Genomic DNA, 23398 nt, shown 5'->3' with positions numbered 1-23398 from the left:
AGCGGGCATTAAACCCTTGTGGCAAACCTTCTCTTGGCCTTGTGTGTTCACAGAGTGAAGCAGGCAAGGTGAAATCCTCCTTTTCTTGGTTGTGATTTTGTCGTTCGATTCCCCCGCGTGTGAGTTTTTCTGCCGGCCGGGCAGACCCGGAGCACGAGGGAGAGGAAGGATGACCTTCAGCCTGTCATATTGCTTGCTGTAAATGTTACGTGTCAATCACAGTGCACACCAGAATTCCAGTTGAGTTGCTCCATATACAGGTTATCCTGCCAAGCACACTCCCCTTGGCAGCAGGATTGTCCCAGAGCTGTGGATGCTAGAGAAGCACAGTAATTCAGATACAGACAGTTGCTGTTACAGTAACCTGAAGTCTTTTTTTTTGTTGCTGTTGTTGTTTAAATCTCCTAATTTCACACTTCAGACCTGGAAGATAGAGAAGAGCATCTCCTCCAATGTGCTGTGCGTGGCTGGACACTTATTCTTAGAAACATGAACGCTAGGCATAAAAATAGAAAGAAAATAAGGCATTACAAATGAGTTGAAGTCGATTTACAGAGATCCTGCTCCTGATACAGATTAACTTTGGTCATTTATGACCAAAAAAAAAAAAAAAAGAAAACCAAAAAAATTCCTACTTAAAAGGAAATGCCAGCAAGTTCTGCCTGAGCAAAAAATTACAAGTCTAATTAATTCTATTTTTCCCCAAAAGAACAAGTGATTCCTTGGTGGTAGAAGTCCATCAGAACCTGAGAGCAAAGGTCGCCGGTCGCGCCCTTGGGATCTTCTGTGAGGTCCAGTGACAGTCACACACGTACCATGGGGCTTCCCCAGGGAAAGCTGAGGAGAAATGGATAACAAAGAGTGTTCTCACTGAAATCTTTCCAGTGTTCCACAATTTTCTTAATTTAGGGCAGAGAGGAAGTTGGTGTTTTGAAAAGCCATCATTAATATGGATTGATTGCTCCTGTAGAGAGAGGGGGGTGTGTGCGTGTGGGGACGGGCAGGGACACAGGAAAACCCTGCTCCATTTTTCCAAGTAACATCCTAAATTAACGAGAAAAAACCCATTTCAGCAGCCCTTCTTAGAAAAGCACGTTTCGTTTCTTCTTTTTTAATTACTAAGTGCCAATTAAACCGACATCGCAGTCACGAGGAACCCACAAACTGGAAAGAAACTCAGCTAAACGGGCGAGAAAAATGATTTTTCTTATCTTGCCCTTGCCTGAATTTGTCTGATGAACACATAAGATGTGCAGCTTGTTTTAACATCCCAGAAAAGTTTAGGAACAAGGAGAACCAGGGTCAGCCAGGGCTGTGAATCTTCCTTAGCGCTGCAAGTGGCACATGCCTTTGTTGTGGGTTTTTTGTTTGTTTGTTTGTTTTTAATTATTATTATTATTAAATTAAATAAACATGAGCATTGTGGAGAATTCCCAGAGGAGTACAAAAGAGTCCTTGCAGCCTGTGGGCAGCTGGAGCGTTTGCTGCCTACAGATAAATACAAATACTACGAATCCATTCACATGTCCGAGTCCTAGGGAGGAGCCACGCCAAGGGACACGCAGGGAAGCCACTCCAGAAGCCACGTGTGCTGTCACATCACTGTCCCCAGCGGCGTTTCCTGCCCTGCTCTATAAGAGCAGAGATCCCTAAATCGAGTCGCGGCGGTCACGGCCACCGACCGAAGCGTTGGCAACCAGAAAGAGGGAGAAGGTAGGAAGTTTGAGAACTTCGGAGCGAAGTTTGTTTTTTTGTTTTTTTTTTTTTACAGTGCTTGTCACTGGGATTTTGGTGAGGATCCATCCTGACGAGTGATCAGACCGAGGATTGTGTGCGTTAGGAAGTGGGCTCCTACCAGGGGATGCTTGAGTTTTCCAAGTGAACTTGTTTTTTACATTCAGTCTCCCGAGAGCACACAGCACATCAGAGCCCACGGGCTGGAAGTCACGCTGAAACAATAAAGCTGTTTTTAAATACGGGAGAGCAAAGGGGGGAAAAACCAGCTCGATTGTCCATAAGCAACAACTGGGCTCTTTGTTATGCTCCTAAACCTCAGGAGCACGTTTGTTTATATTTGCACAGACACACATTACGTAGAACTCCACAAAAATCTAAGAGTGTTCCAGAGTAAACTATTTTTCATGACAAGTGTCAACTAAAGCATGAGGCTGGATGGCCAAGGGCTTTGGCCCCGGGGAGGGGGAAGGAAGGGGGAGCAAACAAACAAAACCAGAGGATGTGATGGAAGTCGAGACAGACCCTTAAACCACCATGGCACCGGCGGGCGACAGAATAATAATAATAATAATAATAATGCACAAGAAACAGGCATGTCCAAGCTCCACGTAACCAGTGGCACCAAAACATGCAAGAGACTAAAATCTATCCTATTGTTTCCCTGTGGTAAATGAAACACAGAATATATAAGTCACTACACCAGTATCCAAAAACAGGATGCCACTGAGTGTTTCTTTCAGTGGCCAAACACATGGACAAGGCATCAACCAGAAACCAAGATCCAACTCATCCCTCCTGTGTGTGTTTTCCTGCTCAGCTTCACAGTGACCCGACTCCGGGTTTCCCCGAGCGTGGCAGGAACCGCTTTGCCCCACACACATCAGCCATGTGGGGACGTGGGACGAGGTTGTTACCGCTCAGTTCGCTCCCGGGAAGAGCTCCCGGGAAGAGCGAGCGGCAGTTTCACAACTAAACCTTCAGTTCGGAAAAAAAAAAAAAAAAAAATCACTTAAATAGGAATTTTAACGTCTTTGTGTAACAGAGTCTCTCCATCCGAAGGGGTAAGAGCCGTCTCCACGGAGCAGCACCGAGTTCATCACACAGTACAGGACTTGTCAGGGGGCTGCTGGGACGCGGAGGAGGCCACGCCGGGGCTCGTGGCGTTGGTTTTGGGGAACACGGCGGGTTTGGGGCGGGTGGCCGGAGGTTTCACCTGCGTGGCCATTTTGACGGACTTGACGGGCCGGAAGGTGCACGGAATGTCCCCGGCCGTGCTGGCACTGCGCTGGAAGGGCGGCTCAGAGTCCTTGAGGAGCTGGGTGTGCAGAGGGCTGGAGGGTTCCGAGGTGGGGGCCACCACGGGGGACGTTTTCAAGGGCTCCAGGGTGTCCAGGACAACGTCCGGCGTGTGCTTGACGCTGCTCTGCCTCTCCAGCTCCCGCAGCTCGTTCAGAGCAGAGTTCATTGTGGCTTCAATGTCCTGCAAACACAGAGGAGAAACCTGGTGAATAGAGCCCAGACACAGAAATACTGATATATATAAATATAAATATATAAAAAAATATATACATAAATATATAAAAATATCTATAAATGTATGTTATATAAATATAAAATTATAGGTAGAAATATATAAACACAAATATATAGATATATAAATACAGATATAGATATAAAATATAAATAAATATATAAATATATAAATAATATGAAAATATATAAATATAAATATATATAAATATATATAAAATATAAATACCAATATAGACATAAATATATAAATACCAATATAGATATATACATACAAATATAAATATATACATACAAATATATAAATACAAATATATATAAAACATAGATATAAATATATAAATACAGATTAAATATATAGAGATATAAATGTCTCTATATATCTATATTACATATAGATATATATTACATATATCTATATAGATAAATCTGTATATATCTACATATAGATATATATATCTATATATATGTATATATATAGATATATCTATAGATATATCTATCTATATCTATAGATATCTATATTACATATAGATATATAGAGACATCTATATGTAATCTAGATATACAATTATATAAAATAAATATTAAATACAATATACAATATAGAATAAATATATAAAAATGATAAATACTACAGAGAATGTATAATAATAATTATATTATATAAAATATATCTATATAAATATATAATATATAGATACATCAACAGATATAAATACTTATATATTCATAATATATATTATATATAAATATGTATGTGTATATAGATATTAAAAAGTATATAAATATATAAATATATAATATATAGAGATATCAATAGATATAAATATATAAATACTTATATACTTATAATATATATTATAATATGTATGTGTATATAGATCTTAAAAAGTATATAAATATATAAGACTTTGAGAATGACATATTTGTTTCCAGCCTGTGAACATCAACACTCAAATTGACCCTGGGTGAAGGACCTTGTGATGTCAGAGTGAAACCTGTGCCCAACTGTTCAGCATCACATCCTGCAGTCAATAAGCACTAATTTTTTTCCATCAAGAGGGAACAAAATAACTGCCAGCACTATCTCGATGCTGATCTGGTCCTTTACTGCTCCTCTTGCTGCTTGGGTTTTAAAGATGAATAAAATCCCCAAATGCACCAATGGAATCAAACTATGAACACCCACTCTGGCACTTTATTTGGCACAGGAGATTCAGGAGAGTAAATTCCTGCAGGGCTGATGGTTTTGACACTGGTTGATGGGTCACACACTGAGTGTTGAAACCCTCCTGTGCTCCTGCAGCCTCACTGCTTTTCCTGCTGGCTGAGCTGTTCCCAGAAAGGTATTTCACAGCACTCAAAATTTTAGCATTTTAGAACACGCAGAAGATACCAGAAACACGTACAGAAATTCAAGCTGGCACTTCTCCTTCCTCTTATAAAATATCACAGTTATTAACAAATACATATAAAGAGAGTTTTGAGACAAAAATGTGGCGGTTTTGTCTCAGCTGGAGCAGGACCTCCACTGGTGAACCCAGCGGGGCACAGAATTCCCTGGGGAGCAGCAGAGCTCAGCCCTGCTCTGACTCACACTTTGGCCACAGCTCTTCAGCTTCCTCCCGAGGTTTTCCAGGGGGTGGGGAAGGTAAATCAGTCAAGGAATGGTGGAATAAAGCAGAGACAGTAATCTGACACCTCCCAGTCTGTCCTGAGGCCAGGCAGATTTTAGTTAAGTGTTTGAGGGAATATGTAAGATGCACAAGGGTTATTAGATGGTGTCTGAAAAGATGTCACAGGGCAGAGAGAAGCACTGATTTAACACAGTCTGATTTTTTTCTCCCTCCTCTTTTTTATTTATTTTCCCCTCCTCGTTCCTTTTTCTCCCCAGACTCTTCTCCAGTGAAACAATGGAGTGTGTGTTCTGGTAGGGAGAGGAGATCCTAATTGATAAAACAAAGAATCTGATTTATATCAACCAAAGCCCTGGAAGGACAGGGAAATATGAAGGCAGCAGGAGCTGTATATTATAATTCCACTGTAACAAATGGGCTAAAGATACTCATAACAGCAAAATACAACCTTCCATCAGAACACCCATCAGGTTTTAATTTGGGTTTATTTATTATTTGGAGTTGCTGTTTTGTCAATAAAAATTACGTTTAATTTTCACATATTTTCCCCTCCTTAGAAACCTCCAGAGTCCTGAACCAGGCAGAGCAGTCAGGTCTCCCAGGGCTGGCTTTGTAATCCGAGCCTGGAGCATTCCTTGGCTTTACACAGATGCATCCATCCCATACTGCAAACAGTTGGTACGGGCAACGTGCAAGTGCAGGCACATCCACCAGGGCAGATCCTTCATGGAAGAGGGAAATTGGTAACATTTACATCTTTTGCAGCCTGCCCTTCACTTCAAGGCACTTGCCTGAATAAACAGCTCGTGAAAAGCAGCAGGATTATGTTCAGAGTTGGGTTCTGAAGCCTGTGAGCATATAAAGATGCCACTGGAGCACTGAAGGAGTCAGCAGCCTGCTTTTATTTTGGCTGTGCTGCTCCATGTGCTTCCAATGTCTCACCACAGGCAAGTCTGCACAACTGACAGGAGAATGTTAAGTCGACGCTAAATACTTCGCTTTCCTCGGGTCTTGGAGTTGTGATTGTTTAATTCCTTGCTGACAGCTTTGAAATCTGTGTCACTTTCTGAAATGGACGCTTTTTATTGCTGAAATTAAATTCTGAATAATGAACAGGGCCAAGTTTTTATGGAGGAAGGAGCTGACTGTTTATATTCCCTCATGAAAGCAGCCTCAGTGCTTTGCACAAAGCAAGGATGAAAGGGTAGACTCAAGCTGTGTTGTAAGTTAATATTGCATTGAGAGAATCACGGGGTAGTTGGGGTTGGAAGGGACTTCTGGAGATCACCCAGTCCAACCCCCCTGCCAAGGGAGGGTCACCTGGAGCAGGTGACACAGTGAACACATCCAGAGGGATTTGGGATGTCTCCAAAGAGAGAGACTCCACGCCCTCCCTGGGCAGCTGTTCCAGGGCTCTGCCACCTCCATGGAAAGAAATTCTTCCTCAAGTTGAGGTGGAAGTTGTTGTGTTTTAGTTTATGGCTGTGGTTCTTTGTCCTGTCACTGGGCACCACTGAACAGAGTCTGGCACCATCCCCTGATACCCCTTGGAGATATTTGTAAGGATTGACGAGATCCCCTCTCAGTTTTCTCTTCTCCAGCCTACCCAGGCCCAGCTCCTGCAGACTCTCACCATGACAGAGATGGTCCATCCCCCAGAAGGGAACGGACACGAGATTAAATCAGACTTCGCATTAAAACACCTCATTAAAACATCCTTCAAATTTCCAAGCCAAGCCTTCAGGGCAAACCCCTCCTCCTTACCTGTGCAATGACCTCGGGGTCCATGGGCCGGTGGTTGTTGAAGCTCTTGGACCTCCCTGCTGTGACAGTTTTCCGGATCTGGGGGCTGTCGATCCTGTTCTTCAGCGACGAGTGTCGGCTGATGGAATTGAGGCTGCCGTGGCCACTGATGGAGCATTTATCTGGAACCTCCTTGGGAAGACTTTGGCTCATAATGGGCTGAGATGAGGGTCTGGAACCGGCTATGGCTCCGGGGGAGGCTGGTTCTGCCAGTGAACTACCTAGTCCATGGCTGTCACTTTGACGGAAGGCTCTTCTGATGCTGCCTGACTCTGGTTTCTTTCTTTGCCTTCAGTCACAAAAGCAAAACAAGTCAATACAAGCAGGTACAAACAACCAGCTGTCATTTTTTTTGAAGATATCCCCCCAAAAACAACACAGAGGACAATGGGAAGAGACATAAAAAGATAACCCAGATTACAAACACACCCAGGATTTTAGGAGTGGTTGCGATACAGTGAAATTATAAATCGTTCCAGTTCAACACTTCTAACAACGAGGCTGAGTTCTGGCAGCTGGGCACGTTCAGAGCAAAACCAGAAAGCTTGGATGGAACGTGATTAACTTGGTCAAGAGGAAAAGAATCTGTATTTGAAGACAAAAAAAACCCTCTGTGCCTTCAACAGGTTTTGATGATGTGTTTTTATTACATTCGAAGAGCAGAGCTACAATTTTTGACTGGAGGACACAGTATAAGTCTACTAAGCTCCTGGCCCAAGGCATCAAGTTATTATTTTCAGAGATCAGCAAGCAAAGAACCCCAGTTTGGGGTTAATGATCATTTCCAATATTTGCTGGTGGTAAGAGGTGGTTCTTTTTCATGGCTCTGGCAGGACCACAAGGCACTTTTCTATGCAGGGCTACAGATAAACCAAAAGATGATGTCAAATGGATGAACTGCTCCAAAGAATTTAGTTTCTACCCCAGCACCTTGCGGTCTGACAGCACGATTCCTCTCAAATCATAGGAAGGCCAATGCAGCAGAATACTTTATGCCATAGGTCTGAAGCTTGGCATCCATTATACAGGGAAGGATCCATTTATATATAGCACCAGCCCCATGAATAACTGCAAGAAAGTGTTAACTCCAGTAGGATTTTGGCATCCAAATAATAATTCAGTGGGTGGCACAACTGTCATTGCGAAACCATCTGATTTAATTTTGCTCAAGTCTGTTCACACATAGGTCAGAAGATTCATTCCTAAAGAAAAAACAACAAAATGAGTCTTATGCTACTGTTGCTAAATATCAGGTTCCCTAGTAAAGGGAAAAAAAAAACTGGAGTGGACATTACCCAGGCTTCTTAAAAACACTACACACAACACTACCAAAGCCAGCAGATGGTGAAGCTCCAACATAGGTCTGTGATTACACAAATCTCTCCAAAACTGGCAGAATGGCTACTTCAGTGGCTCAGACAATAAATATCATAAAGGAAAGCCCAGATCCCAAGCTGATGCAGATTAACATGGCTTCAAAGATATCAGTGGAGCTCTGCTGAATCCCATAACTAAAGACCAGGCCCTCTAGGCCATAAGCAGGTCCAAACCTTTTAAAAGGATGCATTTCTGTTAATGCCTTTATAGACTACATTCTGTTAAATTAACTGAAGGTTAAGACTATCCCCTCCCATCAAACTGTAATTATCACATAATACCTTCACTGCACAATAGAGATGTGGGGGTTTTAATGCTAAGGAAATGATCAGAAAGATAAGTCTGCTTCAGAAAAATGAAATAACAGATCATGAAATTTAGTCTGTTACTGGCTTGGTTTTTTCAGCTTTTTTACTATGTTGAGTGTTGGCTAAGGCAACAATTTCTGGTAGAGAAAGTAAGGTTAGAGCAACAGGGGGTTGTGCTGTTCCACTGCAAGCATATGGTTAGTAACCTGAGGTGAGAAGTGCTGGAGAAACTAGAGAGTGTTACAGGCAATGCCAGATGGTGGGACTTCAGGAATGGCATTTATCACAAAATGGGACACCAGTTTCCGAAGGAATTGTCCCCCCACCCCATCAAACAAAACTTGTTAAATGTGGACAAGACACGACAGATCACGGAACGCAACAACGAATGGGGACGCACGATACAAGATCTCATTCCACCATTCCCCTCCCTTCCTCTGCTTAGCTCGTAAAATAGGGCATATTTGGGAAAACAGGAACAGATGGCACCTTGGGGATAGGGAAGAGCAGCCAGTGGGGTTTTAAATGAGCATTGGCCACACTGGTGACAGAGCTCGGGCAGCAAAACGTGAGTGGGTTAGAAGAGGGGGAAGCAGAGAAGAATGGTGGCAGTGCTGGTTAATGAACCTTTGTCAGGGAAGGAAGTATTTCACTGGGCTCACCACCAAGCTCTTTACAGTTCAGGAAAACAATGCAAGGCTGTTCTTACTTGTTGATGTTTGCAAGGTAAATATCTGCGACGTGCCCCCCGCTCGGGCAGCTGGCACCAGCTCTGGCTGTCACTTTTTCTTCCGGTGGCTCAGAGTTTATTTCTATTTCAGACTTCGGGCTGGACCTTTCTGAGATTCCATCCTCACTAGGAAGGAGGAGGGAAGCACATCACAACCAGAACAGGACCAACAGCACTGAATTTCAAATGCAGCACTGTGCATGAAAACACACACATGGGGCAGCAGCACAGTGCTGGTGTCTTTCTCTTAAGAATCATCTTTCAAATCATAGAATGGTTTTCTGGAAGGGATCTTCAAGATTATCCAGTTCCACTCCCCCTGCCATGGGCAGGGACACCTTCCACTAGCCCAGGTTGCTCCAAGCCCCGTCCAACCTGGCCTTGGACACTTCCAGGGATCCAGGGGCAGCCACAGCTTCTCTGAGCAACCCGTGCCAGGGCCTCCCCACCCTCACAGGGAGGAATTTTCTCCTGATATCCAACCTAAACCTGCCCTCCTGCAGCTTAAGGCCATTCCCCCTTGAAAAATCCCCCTCCAGCCTGAGAGCCTGACTCCTGTGAGCAACCTGCAGATCCCAGCTTTGCATCTTTCCCAGGCACCAGAACCATTCTGACACCTCCACACCCCTGGGCACCGACACCTCCCCGAGCTCTGCTCGCTCCCCTTCCCGCAGGGGGGGCTGAAGGAGGAACTGCCCCCACCTGGTGCCAACACCTGGGCACAAACACTCCCCTCCACACCCGAGTTTTTGGGCAAGGCCAGGGTGTCACATACGTGTCCTGGACGACGATGTACTGGTGGGGGATGAGGCCGTCGATCCCGTTGTGCCGTCCCTCCCACCAGTCGTCCGAGGCCCGCTGGTAGAGCAGGAGGGAGGCTCCTTTTTTGAAGGACAGCTCTCGTGCTGTCCTGCCAAGGTAGTCAAACTTTGCTATTGCTTCTATGGGCTCACACTCTAAGGAGACAGAAGGGAACAAACAACAATTCACTAAACATTTGGGTTTATTAAGTATCAGCTGTTTAAACCCGTAGGCGAGAGCACGAAGAGGATGAAGTGTTGCTGCTTAAGGCTGCAGTGTTTTGAAGCAGCAAAATTCAGAGGGGAACTCCCCCAAAACGTGTGGACTTTGCACTTTTAGCATTTGCCTGATCTCTGCATCCATGTTTTCCAAGTCATAAACCCACTCACAGCGATTCAAGCCTACATTGCCATGGAAGTGGCAATGGCAAAATTAGTGTCTCCTTGAACCAAAAAGCATTTCAAAGCTGGGTAGCAACCAGGTGTGTTCCAGACAACGATCTGCCTATGGTACACTTCCTTCAAGGCAGCTAAGCTGAACCTCCCAGGCAGGCAGGAGTTGTTATTAGCATTTGGGGAGGGAAACATCCTCTCATTCCAAGCTGCTTCAGAAATAAAGGGTCTATTCAGAGGGAAATCTCTGCTGCCTGCGAGGTTCACCTGACCCAGGAGACCGGATTCTGGCACCGTGGGAGGCCGTGCTATTCATCCAACTGTCATGGAAGCTCAGGAAAACATCCAGGGCCTCCACTGCTGTGCTTTGTGCAGTGATGGGGAGGGTGAGCTGCTTCCCAGCTCCATCCAGCTGGGATGCTCCGGGTCCGCCGAGCACGGAGGGATCACGCCTGGAGCTGCCCAACGTGCTCCAAACCTGCCTGCAAAGCTCACAGACGAGCTCCAGCCATGCCCTGTCTGCAACCAGCCACTAATCCAGGTCCCTGCAGGACTCTGATATTATACAGAGGGACAATAAGGGCATTTAGACACTCAGGAAGATCAATATGAAATTCATGCGGATTATTTGTAAGACTTTGAAATTTTGACACTGGTTGAGTCTAAATATATATTAAGCCAGCTCCCAATTCTAGGCAGGAATCAGGGGAATGGGGATGAGCTCAACCACACAGCCCCAGTGGACTTGCTTCTTACTTTAAAGGAGCTTTAGCACAGCTAAGCAGTCCATGGAAATTTGAGTTCTTTCCTGGAGAAAAAGAGTTGTGCTTCCTCTTCCCGGACCAGGAAAGGTCCAGTATTCCATATAGAGATCTCCCCTGCATCACAGGAAGCTTCTACAGTGCAAGAGCCATACAAATAACACTGGAAGGCCAAACATGAGCCACAGCTTTTGCAGTTATTCCTTGGGAGAGCAGATGCTCAAGAATTGGGTCTCCATGTCTGTTCACAGGCAGGCAAGGCTTGATAAAATAAATGGTGAATATGTGGCTGAACCTCATCAACCAAGCTGAGGGAGCAGAGCAGAAGCATCTCATCCCCCAAAAAGCCCCACCAGCATCTGAGTTACCCAGCACAAAGTGACCAAGGACTGAGGGCAAATGGCAACAAGATCAGTCAGATCCACCCCCCAACAATAATTCCTCCATTGCTAAACCCAACAGCTCAGAATTCTCTCAACCACACATTTCAGGTAAGCCTGTGGGTCAGCCTCACACAAAATCCCATTATCAGCCCTCAGCAACCAGGCAGGGATTTGGAAGGGTGGGAAAAGCCTGGCCCATGTTGGCAGCTCTCAACTGCCCGAAGCACGTGGTGAGCCCTGTTTGGCTCCTTCTTTCCTCTTGCTTGTTTTGCCTCTGGAGCCAGTTTCTTCCTAACACTAAAAACCCCAATTATGCTGCTTTCTGGTGTCCCCCCTGCATTTAGGAAAGGGATGGGAGTGTGGTTTGGTACATTCCATCTGTTTCATTAGGAAGTGTTTATTGTTCCAGATGAGAGCGGCACTCAGGTTTCTTATGTTTCCAATTTGCTTTTTAGGACTCTGGCTCTTCTCCAGAGAACTGATTTTAGACTTTAATTTCCAGTAGCTTTTTTCCTACTACACTTTCAGACAAGAAAGCTGTGTGAATAAAGAGCAATAAGGCTAAGCCAAACAATTCCCCCTGCCAGGCTGAGAGCCTGGGCAGGAAAGCAGCAGATTCAAATGTTTCCACTCATATGTGTAATTTAACAAACATATAATCTGCTTGTTTTTCAGCATTTCTGACCTCTTATACCTGTCTCAAACCAGAGTGTCCTCTCACTTGTACAGTGAGGCTGCAGAACAGCTTGGATGCTCTTCAAAACATGACCTCTTTCCCCTCACCCCAAAATTCCTTCCTTCAGTGAGGGTGGCTGGGATGACAGCTTTGCTTTGGGAAGATTAGTGCCAGGCTCACAAAAGAGCTTAAGAAGCAAGTGCTAAAGAATCTAAAGACTGAAGGAGGGAGAAAAACCCAGGAACACCCATCCCAGAGTCCTGGTGCTGTACCTGCACTGCTGACAGGTATGAGCAAGGTGTGACTCTGCACAGCTCAGTTAGGACATGAGATTCCTCACTTAACCAGACCCTGCAGCTCCCTCAAAGAGATACAGCCCCAGCTCCCTCCTCTGCTTCAGTGCCAAAGGCTCCCTCCCAAATGCTTCCTATGGAATATTCCATGTAGGATGCAGAACTCCATCCAAAACACCTCCCAGTTTTACCTTGCTCGGGGGCCCCACGCGATCGAGTTCCAGAGGCTGCAGAACAGTGTCCTTCTCTCATCTCTAACTCCTCATTTCTCACTATTGTCCCCCCTTCAGTCACAGAAGAGACCTAAAAATCCCCTCCAGAAACAGCCCCAGTGCCCACCCCAGTGTGGGAGCCTGCAGGCTTTAGTCCCAGGCTGTATGCAGATGTGGGATGAGTTGGCCTGTCCTTCCTCGCAGCTATTAAATTGCTCTTTCTTAGATACAAACTCCAAAAGGACACATTTTCATGCATTTTTAAGAGCTAACACTTGTCAGACAGAACACTCTGTTCGAGACAGAGAGCGAGCTCATGTTTCATTCCCACAGGCTTTGTGCTCCCTCCCAACAACCTTGGTGAGGAATCACTGTGCCAGTGCTTGACCATGCTGAGGGAGAACTGATTTCCCAGCATTTCTAAACATCCTTTACTTCACCACTGGTGTGTGAACACTAGAGAATCCCAGGATCACTTAGGCTGGAAAAGACCTTTAAGATCACCGAGCCATGAAACCAGTGGGAGCCCAGGGATGTCTTGGGAAGGGTTTGTTGGGCAACTGCTGAAGCAGAGAGGCAGCACAGGAGCACCTGGCAGGGCTGCTGAGCAAATTCCTGACCAGCTCAAAAGAGGATGACACCTGATTTTAAGGGAGTGGTAACTATTTCCCACCTTTACAACTGAGGTCACAAGTAAAACCATCACAGAACTCGCATAGACAACTGCAAAGGGTCTAAATGCAAGAATAAAATCATACTCTGTGCTGGTTGGGTCAGTCTGCTCTCCATGCTGCTCAGTATTCCAGGCATCATTGTTGCACACCAGTAATTTAATCTTTCCTCTGCTCTGGATGGGGCTCACAGGATGTTCCCTGTCACAGGAGGAGGCTTGGGAAGTATCAACAACAGACACTCACAACTGCAGTGTCACCTTCTCCTTAGGAAATACTGTGAAATTCTCTCCTCTTTTCACTGATCAGACCAGAAATGTCACAGAGGTCCCCAAGGAAACCCAAAAATTATCAATGAGAGAGGCCCTCAGGACTCCCCACCCTAAAACCTGGCTGTGAGTGGAAGACAAACGGGTTTTTGACTTTGTTTTGCTCCCTTCTTTACAGCAGAACCACTGGGGCTCAGAGCACTCAGAACCCCCTGCCAGAGCTCCCAAAAGGGGAAATGCCTGGTACAGGCAGAGGAGTGGGAGAGCATGATGGAACACATCCAGCCTTTGGCTCTGTGCTTCCACCTTGACTTCCAAATCCAAGCCTGGAGTGTGCCCAGGCCTTCTGCTAAGAAGAGACAACCTCTGAGAAGAAAGGATGCTTTCAAAACACTCAGGTAACTTCTACAGCTCCCTGTGATCCTACACCTTTTTACTTCTTGGCACCAAACGCTGCCAATGTGATGTTTCGAGCAACTGTTCTGACTCAAACTCCACTTTGGAGCTAACTTTAAACCTCAATTCCAAGGCACTTCCCTCCCTGCCTCCCCCAGGGCTGGCTGCACCAGTTATCCCAGCAGCTCAGAGGCTTTGCATACCATCATCACTGGTGTGGTGCTCGGCCGTGACGTCCTGCACCGAGTCTTCTGTGGAGGCTCTCTCTCCATGGGGACTCTCACTGCAACAGAAGGAAACAGGGACAGTGATTTAGACTGATGGAAACTGAGTTTCCTCATCACAGCCATCAGATATAACTGGGAACATCCACGTGGGGAGCCAACATTTAGGCTCCACTGCGACGCTCTGCGGTGCATCTGCACGTGCTGAAGTCAGTGTGCCTGAAAATCAAGCTGAATTCTTATTTGATCAACCAACCCAAACATCCAGGTTACCCTTCTCGTGTGCTGTCAGCAGTCCAACTTCAACTCTTACAACCTGGACCTCTGGAGATGCTGAGCAGTCAGGCAGCAGGGGCAAGCTGGGTCCAGCTCCTCTCTGCCATGCCAGGATTATTCCCTCAGCTCTGTTCTCCACTGCTCTAATTAGCTCATTAGATGGTTGATGAGAAAGCTGCCACTTCCTGGGGGAAATCATTTCTCGATTCATAATGATATTTTCAGGTCTGTGTTTGTCATCTCCCTCCATCCCTTTTATCACCATTTTAAATTGTTCCATTCATTTCACTGAACAACTCCCGTGGCCTGATTAATTGCCTGTAAATAAAGATTCCAGAGCACCTAAACCACCAAGAGGACTCATTTATGTTTGGCAAGAAGAAAAGCCTTGGAAGGATCAATAGACAACAAGTGGCAACCAAAGGTTATGTTTTTGTAAGAAGCTGCACGAGCAGTTCCCTCTGGACAGGAGCAGAAAGGAAGCTGGAAGAGGATCCATTGCCTCTCCCAAGCAGTTCTGTGGAGCTGCTGCCAGCTGGCAGCCCTGCCTGCCTGCCCTGCCTGCTCCTCTCAGGAGGAAAAAAAGGGATAAAAAAAAATAGTGCTTGCTCTTCATCTTAGCAGACTCTGTTGCTAAAGAAAACTCGTTTGCTGCCCTCTCACACTGTAACTCCTAAAAGGTGATTTTTAATTCTCCTCACATAGGAATAACTTCATCCCTCATTTTGGTCTTGCTGTGGTTAAAATAAGTGACTGTGGATGTGGAGTGCTCTCCCCCTGGCAATCCCCCTCCTGCACTCTTTTAAAAAGAGGAGAAAAACAGAAAAAGGAGAAGGGGTGAAGTGTTTGAGTAATTCTGGTGTCTCGTTATGCTTAATCCACAGGACACCAAGCTGTCCAACATCTCCTGAGCCAGCACCTCTGGAATCAACCTTTCCCATCCTTTGCAAAGCCTTTGTGCTACTTCATAAAGTTTAGAGAAGAATCTGCAGCCAAATGGAGGCCCCAGGAGGAAGGAAGGCAGCACTGAGGGCTAAGGTTTCACACAGACTCTGAAGTCATGTCGCACACAGCTCCAAACGCTGCACAAAGGCCACGTGCCTCCTCCTATCCATGCCTCCAGCAGCATTTTCCACCAAAAAACCCATCCTTACTGCTGACTCTGAGGTGAGAGCCCCGGGATGCTGCAGTGGGAAGCACTGGGTTTCACCCTGAGGGCTCCAAAAGTGAGAACAACAAATGCTGGCAGAGGAACACTGTGAGAGTGGAGTCACTCGGGGCAGTGGAGGGGCAGCAACAATCTCTGCTCCCTGTGAGCAGGGACAGGACTTGGAGCTGTGCCAGGGCAGGGTCAGGTTGGATCTCAGGGAAAGATTCTTCCCCCAGAGGGTGGTCGGGCACTGACCAGGCTCCCCAGGGCAGTGGGCACAGCCCCAAGGCTGCCAGAGCTCCAGGAGGGTTTGGACAACGCTCTCAGGGACAGGGTGGGATTTTGGGGTGTCCTGTGCAGGGCCAGGGGTTGGACTCAATGATCCCTGTGGGTCCCTCCCAACTCAGGATATTCCATGATTCATCCACACTCTATCTCCTTCCCTGCCATTCCCACGGCCTCACTTGTGGGTCTCCTGGACTCTCCCTGAGCAGTCTCAGACAGACAGACAGACGCATCACGGCCCAGGCCTGACTCACAGGCAGGATTTCAAAGCTGATGACAAACTCTGAACCTTGCCCTACCCTGCTCTGCCCAGGGGAAGCTGTTCCACAGCTCTGCCAACTCCAGGCGAGGGTGCAGGTCTGGAGCCCAGAGCGGGGGCCGTGGTGCTGAGCCCCAGCAACTCCACACCAAAACACCTCCTGGGAGCTCCCAGAGGGCTTGACCCATGAAGTGGCACCAGGATATCCCAGCTACAGCAGGAATCAGCTGAACCCCAAGGATTCCCTCTGCTGCCTGCACAGTGAGGAGCCCACGGGCAACAACGAACAACTCTGGAAATACCAGGACTATGAGAAAGCTGGAATGGGAACCAGATGCTTCTTCCTGGCTTCCAGCAGCCTCCTCTGCTTGCTTCTCCCCTTTCTCTGCTTAACAGGGTCCCAGGTCAGGGTGCTTAGGAAGGGCAAGGAAGGAAAACCAAAGCTGATATCACCTTCCAGGCCATTGTGCCTCCCCCACACTCCTGTGCAGTGACACCCAAACTGAGGGTACTCAACACTGCACAGTTTTATTCCCTCCTGTCAAAGTTGATGTCTTTCCTCAAGGTCATAAATATTACTAAGTTGGGTTGTTTTTTTTTCCCCTCCCTTACAATTCTTTCACATGTAACATCAGCTAAAAGCATCAGAGCGAAGGGTAAAATTAAAGAGAATTTCCAAAAGGTTTTGGCAAGTCTTCAGCACACAGCAGTTAGTTGAGAGGAGCCTCTCCTTGCCACACATTCAAGGAGTGAGCTGATAGCTACAGCTACTCTGAAACAAGCCAGGGGAAACAAGGCTTGCTCTGTCACCACAGTGACTTCATTAAAAAAAACGTATTTATTTTAGCACACGAAAATAATCATTTGCATTCCTGGGGCATCGAAGGAGAGAAGGAGCCGGGGCAGGGGAGGGGGGGAGAAGCAGGACACAATTTAACATTCCTCATCTTCAGAGGGAGAGATCAGCTTGGCCAGTAGGAAAGAAAACACCTCCTTTCCTTCCCCCACTCCCCAACCTTCCACCCCAGATGACAGGAGCCGCTCTGCCTGAATTGCTTCCAGATGTGGCTTCAGCCCGAGCGCGCGGCCGGGCCTCTGGAGCTTTTGGGCTGCATGGAAATGGTGATTTTGCATTCCTGCCTCTCTCCTCCCCCACCAAGCCCTGAAAATTATACCAGTGCCACAGCCTTCGAGGTTCAGCTGCCAGTGACCCCTGGGTCTGCAGCAAAGGCAGAAAGGAAAGGCAAAAGCAGGAGGGAAAAAAAATAAAAAAGAAAAAAGAAGGGGGGAAAAAAACAAACAACAACTAAAAAAGAGATTGATTTTGGCAGCTACCAAACCAGAATAGCCAAGAAAATCCCTACACAACCTTGCCCTTCAAGATAAGTGAGCTGGGTTTGACAACTGAATAGCTACTTTATACCAGCTTATTTCTTTTGAGTCGATGGCTCTCCAGAGATACCAGAGCCATCTTCTCTTCCATAAAACAGATTTTTGAAAGGCTGGGCCAGATGCTCCAATCCTGAATTAGAGGAGGCAGAACTCATGACTGTAACATGCCAATCCACAGATAAACATCCACCCATTCATCTCCTCCTCAGTGGTACCCATCATACCAGTAATCCTCTGTGCTTCCACCTCTGCTATAGACTGGACCCTCCAGCTCCCTTGGGCCTGGGAAGATGTTCTCATGTTGGATGATGATGGTTTTGATCAATTCATTGACATGAGCCTGGCAAGAGACTTGGTCGTGACCTTCAGGCACTGACATCAGCGTTGGCCCAAAGCAGATGGCTAAATTGTAGGGATCCATCATGTTTTCTTCACTGAACTGAGATAAACTGCAAAAGAAAACACAAGTGGGAAGGAGGGTGAACAGCAGAAAACATCATCATCATCATCATCCTCCTCTGCTGCAGAACACACAGCTGAGCTCAGAAGGTTTGCTTTGGGCTTTCTGCTCTCTAAAGCTGATGAGCTTTAGCTGATTCAGGGACATGAATGCCCTGGATCCAGGTAAAAAACGAGATACTGATGGCATTTACAGAGAAATTAAATAGAAACCACAAGGGAGCTTGAAAGCTCAAGACTATGTGAAAAGGACTGAGTGCTGACTTTATAAGGGCAGCACATTAATCTCTGTCTTTATTCCTTTATTATTGCTGTTCTGAGCCCCAACACTCAATACCAGAGCTACAGATCCCCTCTGCCATGGATGTAAATGGAAAGAGTAGGTTCAGATTGGATATTGGGAAGAAATTGTTCCCTGGGAGGGTGGGGAGGCCCTGGCACAGGTTGCCCAGAGAAGCTGTGGCTGCCCCATCCCTGGAAGTGTCCAAGACCAAGGTTGGACAGGGCTTGGAGCAACCTGGGCTAGTGGAAGGTGTCCCTGCCCGTGGCTTTAAGGTCCCCTCCAACCCAAACCATGATCTTGAGTCCCCACCCCTGGAGGGATTTAAAAGCCATGGGGATGGGGCCCTTGGGGACACGGGTCAGTGACGGCCTTGGCAGTGCCAAGGGGGAATGGTTGGACTCCACAACCTTTGAGGTCTTCTCCAACCTCAATGGTTCTGTGTTTACAGCAGGTCCTGCAGCAGAGCCCTGGTGCTCCCAAGGACACTCACTGATTGAGGAATGCAAAGAGGTATCTCATCACAATCAGGGTGGTCTTGGGCAGGTTCAGCAGCACCTTCCGGACGTGCAGGGCTCTCTCCTGTAAATTATCCATTGCTGAAAGGAAGAAAGAGCACCAGAGTCATCATCCCACCAAACCCACCACCTGCCACTGGGTCCAGTGCACTGTGATGGCTCCCTTGGGCAGCAGAGCAGCAGCAGGAGGAAGGAATTTTGCCCATTTTTCGGGATGCTCCAGCGCTGCCTGGCACGGGAACGCAAAGGCTGCAGAACCTGCTGGCAAAGCCTTTGACAGTGAAGGTCCCTGAACACGTGAAACTTCACTGCAAGTTCCTTCCCAGCGTGGGAGCTCTGGATGTCATCTGTTCCAATAGTTCTGGCACAATGGCTCCTTCAAGTCTTTGCTTAGAAAGGTGGGTGTTTAAAAAAGAAACTGTGTAACGCTCAGAAGGAAAATTAACATAGTTAAAGGGTGAGGCGAAAGGCTCTGTGTGCAGCAGCCTGCTGAGAAATAAGTGGGCAGCATAAATCATCCGAGAAGGGAGAAGTTATTTGGAAGCGGATTTTACTTCTCCCCCCTAATGTGAATTCAACTCTGCAAATGCATTTCTCAGGAGCAGAGAACCACGAGCCATATCAGCAGCAGTTATCTTCTGCTCCACTTCAAAGGCTGCCACCACAAGGGCCATTCCTCTGCTCAGACAATAGAATCATTCTTCAATTTTCTGGAGGACGTGGCAAGGGCCAGGCCGCTTCAGATGAGGTTGTTTCACATAGGAAAAACCACAAACAACTCTCTGCCTACCAGAAGCACCTTTAGAAACCACCAAGGATGTTAAAAGCTCGGCTGTGACCGCCCTGATGATTGATATTCTCTAACAGGAGTCAGAAGATGGTCCCTCGTGGTTACGAAGCTAAAAGGAATATAAGTGGTACCTTGTCAGCTAAGGAGAGCACACAGAGCATGGCAGCACATCCAGGGAAAGCAGACAAGGCTGCTGGTGATCCCTGCCTCTGACAGGGCCTTTCTGACATCTCCTGGTGACACGTCGTAGAGATCATTTTACAGGAGTGAAGCTTTTTGCTTTATTCTGTTTCAAAAGAATCCCGTCACAAAAATCCATCACACAGACCTTCAAATCTGCTCATTTCCATCTCCTTGTTCATTCAGATCAGAGCAAGGATGGCTGTGACCAGGTAACTGCCCAGGCTGCCTAACAGAGGATGCCAGGGCAACAACCAAAGTAACCACAAAACCCTTATTCTGGAATCAGGAAAAAAAAGGGGAAGGGAAGAAAGAAAAGTAGGATACCAGAAAAAAAATCAGCCCTATTTCTTTTCAGCTCTTCATGTACTTACTGACACAGGCAATCAGATCATGAAAGATATCCTTGGGGAAGAGTGGGTGCTCCAGCCCTCGAAAATAGAGCTTCAGGACTCCTGCTATTGAATCCATGTCGTGGTCATTCTGGTCCCCAGCCAAGGGATCTTCCCCTTCGTGAAAGGAAAGAAAAGTAGGCAAGAAAAAAAAAATCAGAATACTGGAGAAAAGCATCAGAATACTGGAAGGATGCACCTCTGCAGGAGAAAAGGATTTATGTTAATCCCACCTACAACCAGAGCGAGGCAGAGAGGTGGGAAGCTCTGACAGCAATCCCAGGAGACCTGGGGCAGCTTCTCTCAGCCAGATTTCAGTGTGGCACCGGAGGTCCTGGAGCAAGAGTGACACTCCAGGGATTTTGGAAGGGTGGGAACATCACAGACCCGCCAGGGAGGTGAAATGTTCCACGAGGCAAACTCCCAGCTGCAGCTCAGGTGGATGCAGGGGATGCACAAGAAGCATCCCAGCCCTGGCTCAGCAGGATGCAGACGTGGGGAACTGGGGTGGGAACATTTCTGGGATAATTTGTTGCTGCAGAGATGCCACAGTTTGTCTGTATTACCAAAGGAAAGATGCCCACTTAAGGAGTTGTCCCCTAGGGAAAACTCCCTATCAGACATAATTAGATTTAATGATGGGGCAATCCTCAAATTGAAGCTATATATATCCATTATGTGACTGAAATTACCAAAGCTTGCCTATTATCTTAATAACACACGGGATAATAAATGGGCCACTCCAAACTGGAGCATTATCCCTGATATTAACTGCCACCAAGGGCTCTGGATGAAGTAATAAAATGCAGGAATCTTATTGTTAACTTTGGCAGTTCTGTATATCATTGGCTTTACAGAGACAAGTGAGAGGAACTAAAAAAAAAAAAAAAAAAAATCCCCTTTTTACTTCTGCACGTCAGTGCTGGAACAAGTGGTTATTTGGTTATTTTCCCAAGCTGACTGGTATTTCTTTATGTAAAAAAGGGTCTGATTCTGATATCAAGCCTCTTCCTTGCTGTGACACACATTTCTGCTTCCTCTGTTCTCGAGGATTTTAATCCATGGATGTGAGGACAGGTGACATCACACACCACATTTCACAAATGTTGTTCATTAAGCATCTCTCTTCCCAAAAGCAGAATAAACTTGCAACGCTTAATTAATTACTGCTTGTCTCTTCCACCAGCAAGCACAGGAACACACTGACTCTGTTCTTTGAGAGTGATGCATTCGGGGGATTAACACAAGGCCTGTTGTTCCCAGTGACCCAGGCAGGACTGGGGAGATGAGCTGCAGGAACTGCCTGAAAAGCAGCTCTTCTGAACCTGCTCTGCCAGGGAGAACAGCCCAGCAAGGAGCTGATGAGTCAGGAGGCTCCCAACTGCTCTCTGCCTTTGTAAGGAATGGCTCTTTCCCACAGAAAATCGAATCTATTAAAAGCGATTTCAAATTAACGGCGCCTCGAAATTTATTCTCTCCCTCGCTGATATTTAAAATAAATGTGGCCAAGCTGTGCCTCAACAACGTGGAAAACACAAAATTTCATCCTCTAGCAGCCAATCTGTTCACAAAGGGCTGGGGGGAGAGGGGAGGAAATTGCAGTTACACCTAATAATGAAATTCTCCTCGTCCTTTAGTGTTACAAATGATCAATAAGCTATCAGACATGAGAGAAGATTGAATTCAGAATATTTATTATACAGACACTCTACAAGGTACAAAGCATAAAACCAAACAACTGAGAATTCAAGGTTAATGAGCACTAGGGAAGCGTTTGGGAGACTCACTTCGAAAATACAAAAATCAAAGGGATAAAAGAGAGCAAGTCGCATTCAAAACAGGCCATTTCAGGGCATTCAAACAAATTTAAACAAACATACATTTGGCAATAGTTTCTGAGATACTTCCTTACCTCTCTCAAATGCATTTTTTATGTCGTTCACTTCAACTTGTGACCCAGACACCCGGAATATTCCTTCATGCTGCAAACCTGTAAGACAGCGAGAGATGCTGATAACAACAAGATAAGATAGATTAGACAAGGTGGCACCTTCAGCAGCTACAGCTCATACAATAAAGGAAAGATAAGAACACAGGCAGAAGGATGCTGATTTAAAGCCACTTCTCTCTTCTGTCCAGGCATGTACAGAATATGTAAAATCAGAACTCAGCACAGACAGAGCAAATATTAACCCTTCTTCCTAAACCACCGCAGCAACTGGGCTATAACAACCATGTTATCCTTTATCCTGGGGGGATCCCCAAAGGATTTTACAACCCAGAGAAAGTCATAAACTAACGGTGTATCAGCCAGGAGTAAAATATGGCCAGTGCCACGAGCACGATGTTTATTTTGCAGGAGCGATTCCGCCCAGGCCCGGAGCAAATCAGCCACTTGAAACGGAAGCATTTAATTACTCCCAGCACGACCCACGGGCTTAGGACAGGCTTAAAGACATTCCTGCTAAAAAGTGAGCATTAGGAATGTCATTATTTTGTCAAGTAGATGGGATATTCCAATACACTCCCATCAAAACAGTTTTGTTGGTACGTGTAAGACGAGCAACAACTGCCACAAATCAACTCATGAGCAAGGGAAAGCAGCTCTCGTTCCCTCCAGCCTCCCTCCTCTGTGGACTTTCTGAAACCAGGAATGCTGTAATGTCTTTGTTTTACTTATAACAGAATCACGGAATATCCTGAGCTGGAAGGGACCTACAGGGATCATCCAGTCCAGCTCCTGACCCTGCACAGGACACCCCAAAATCCCACCCTGTGCCTGAGAGCGTTGTCCAAACCCTCCTGGAGCTCTGGCAGCCTTGGGGCTGTGACCACTGCCCTGGGGAGCCTGGTCAGTGCCCAAACAGCCTCTGGGGGAAGAACCTTTTCCTGGGATCCAACCTAACCCTGTCCTGACACAGCTCCAGCCCTTCCCTGGGTCCTGGCCCTGCTCACAGGGAGCAGAGATCGGAGCTGCCCCTCATGAGGAGCTGCAACCCCTGATGAGTCTCCCCTCAGTCTCCTCTTCTCCAGCTGAACAAGCCAAGGGACCTCAGCCACTCCTCCTGTGGCCCCTCCAGACCCTTTCCCATCACACATATCCATAATAATGGCCATCAATAATAAACTCTCCCGGATGCACCTGTGGCCTCTCCCTCCCCACCCTCCGAGGGGTTTTATCCCATTGCAGCGTGTGGCTCACCACAGCTACAGA

The 23398-nt window shown here is 46.5% G+C and overlaps 1 protein-coding gene across 4 annotated transcripts in view; it reads right to left on the bottom strand.

Moving 5' to 3' along the window:
* Positions 1-372: 372 nt before the first annotated feature.
* Positions 373-23398, bottom strand: part of SRGAP2 (SLIT-ROBO Rho GTPase activating protein 2) — a 104755-nt gene continuing 81729 nt past the window's right edge. For 3 of the 4 annotated variants that reach the window (XM_027742991.2, XM_027742992.2, XM_039387901.1), the window contains exons 15-23: positions 22097-22174; positions 20167-20301; positions 18798-18903; positions 17790-18014; positions 14183-14262; positions 9901-10081; positions 9105-9251; positions 6672-6999; positions 373-3217 (exon numbers count right to left, since the gene is read on the bottom strand). In XM_027742991.2, coding sequence (XP_027598792.1) covers positions 2834-3217; positions 6672-6999; positions 9105-9251; positions 9901-10081; positions 14183-14262; positions 17790-18014; positions 18798-18903; positions 20167-20301; positions 22097-22174 — 1664 coding nt within the window. In that variant the 3' untranslated portion in view covers positions 373-2833. The other variant, XM_039387902.1, reaches the window with a different exon arrangement.

Source organism: Pipra filicauda, unplaced genomic scaffold, assembly GCF_003945595.2.
Source record: "Pipra filicauda isolate LSUMZ 115617 unplaced genomic scaffold, ASM394559v2 scaffold599_size242720_pilon, whole genome shotgun sequence".
Classification (NCBI taxonomy): Eukaryota; Metazoa; Chordata; class Aves; order Passeriformes; family Pipridae; genus Pipra; species Pipra filicauda.
Note: the sequence above shows the minus strand (reverse complement) of the source record. Positions and strands in the feature narration are given on the sequence as shown.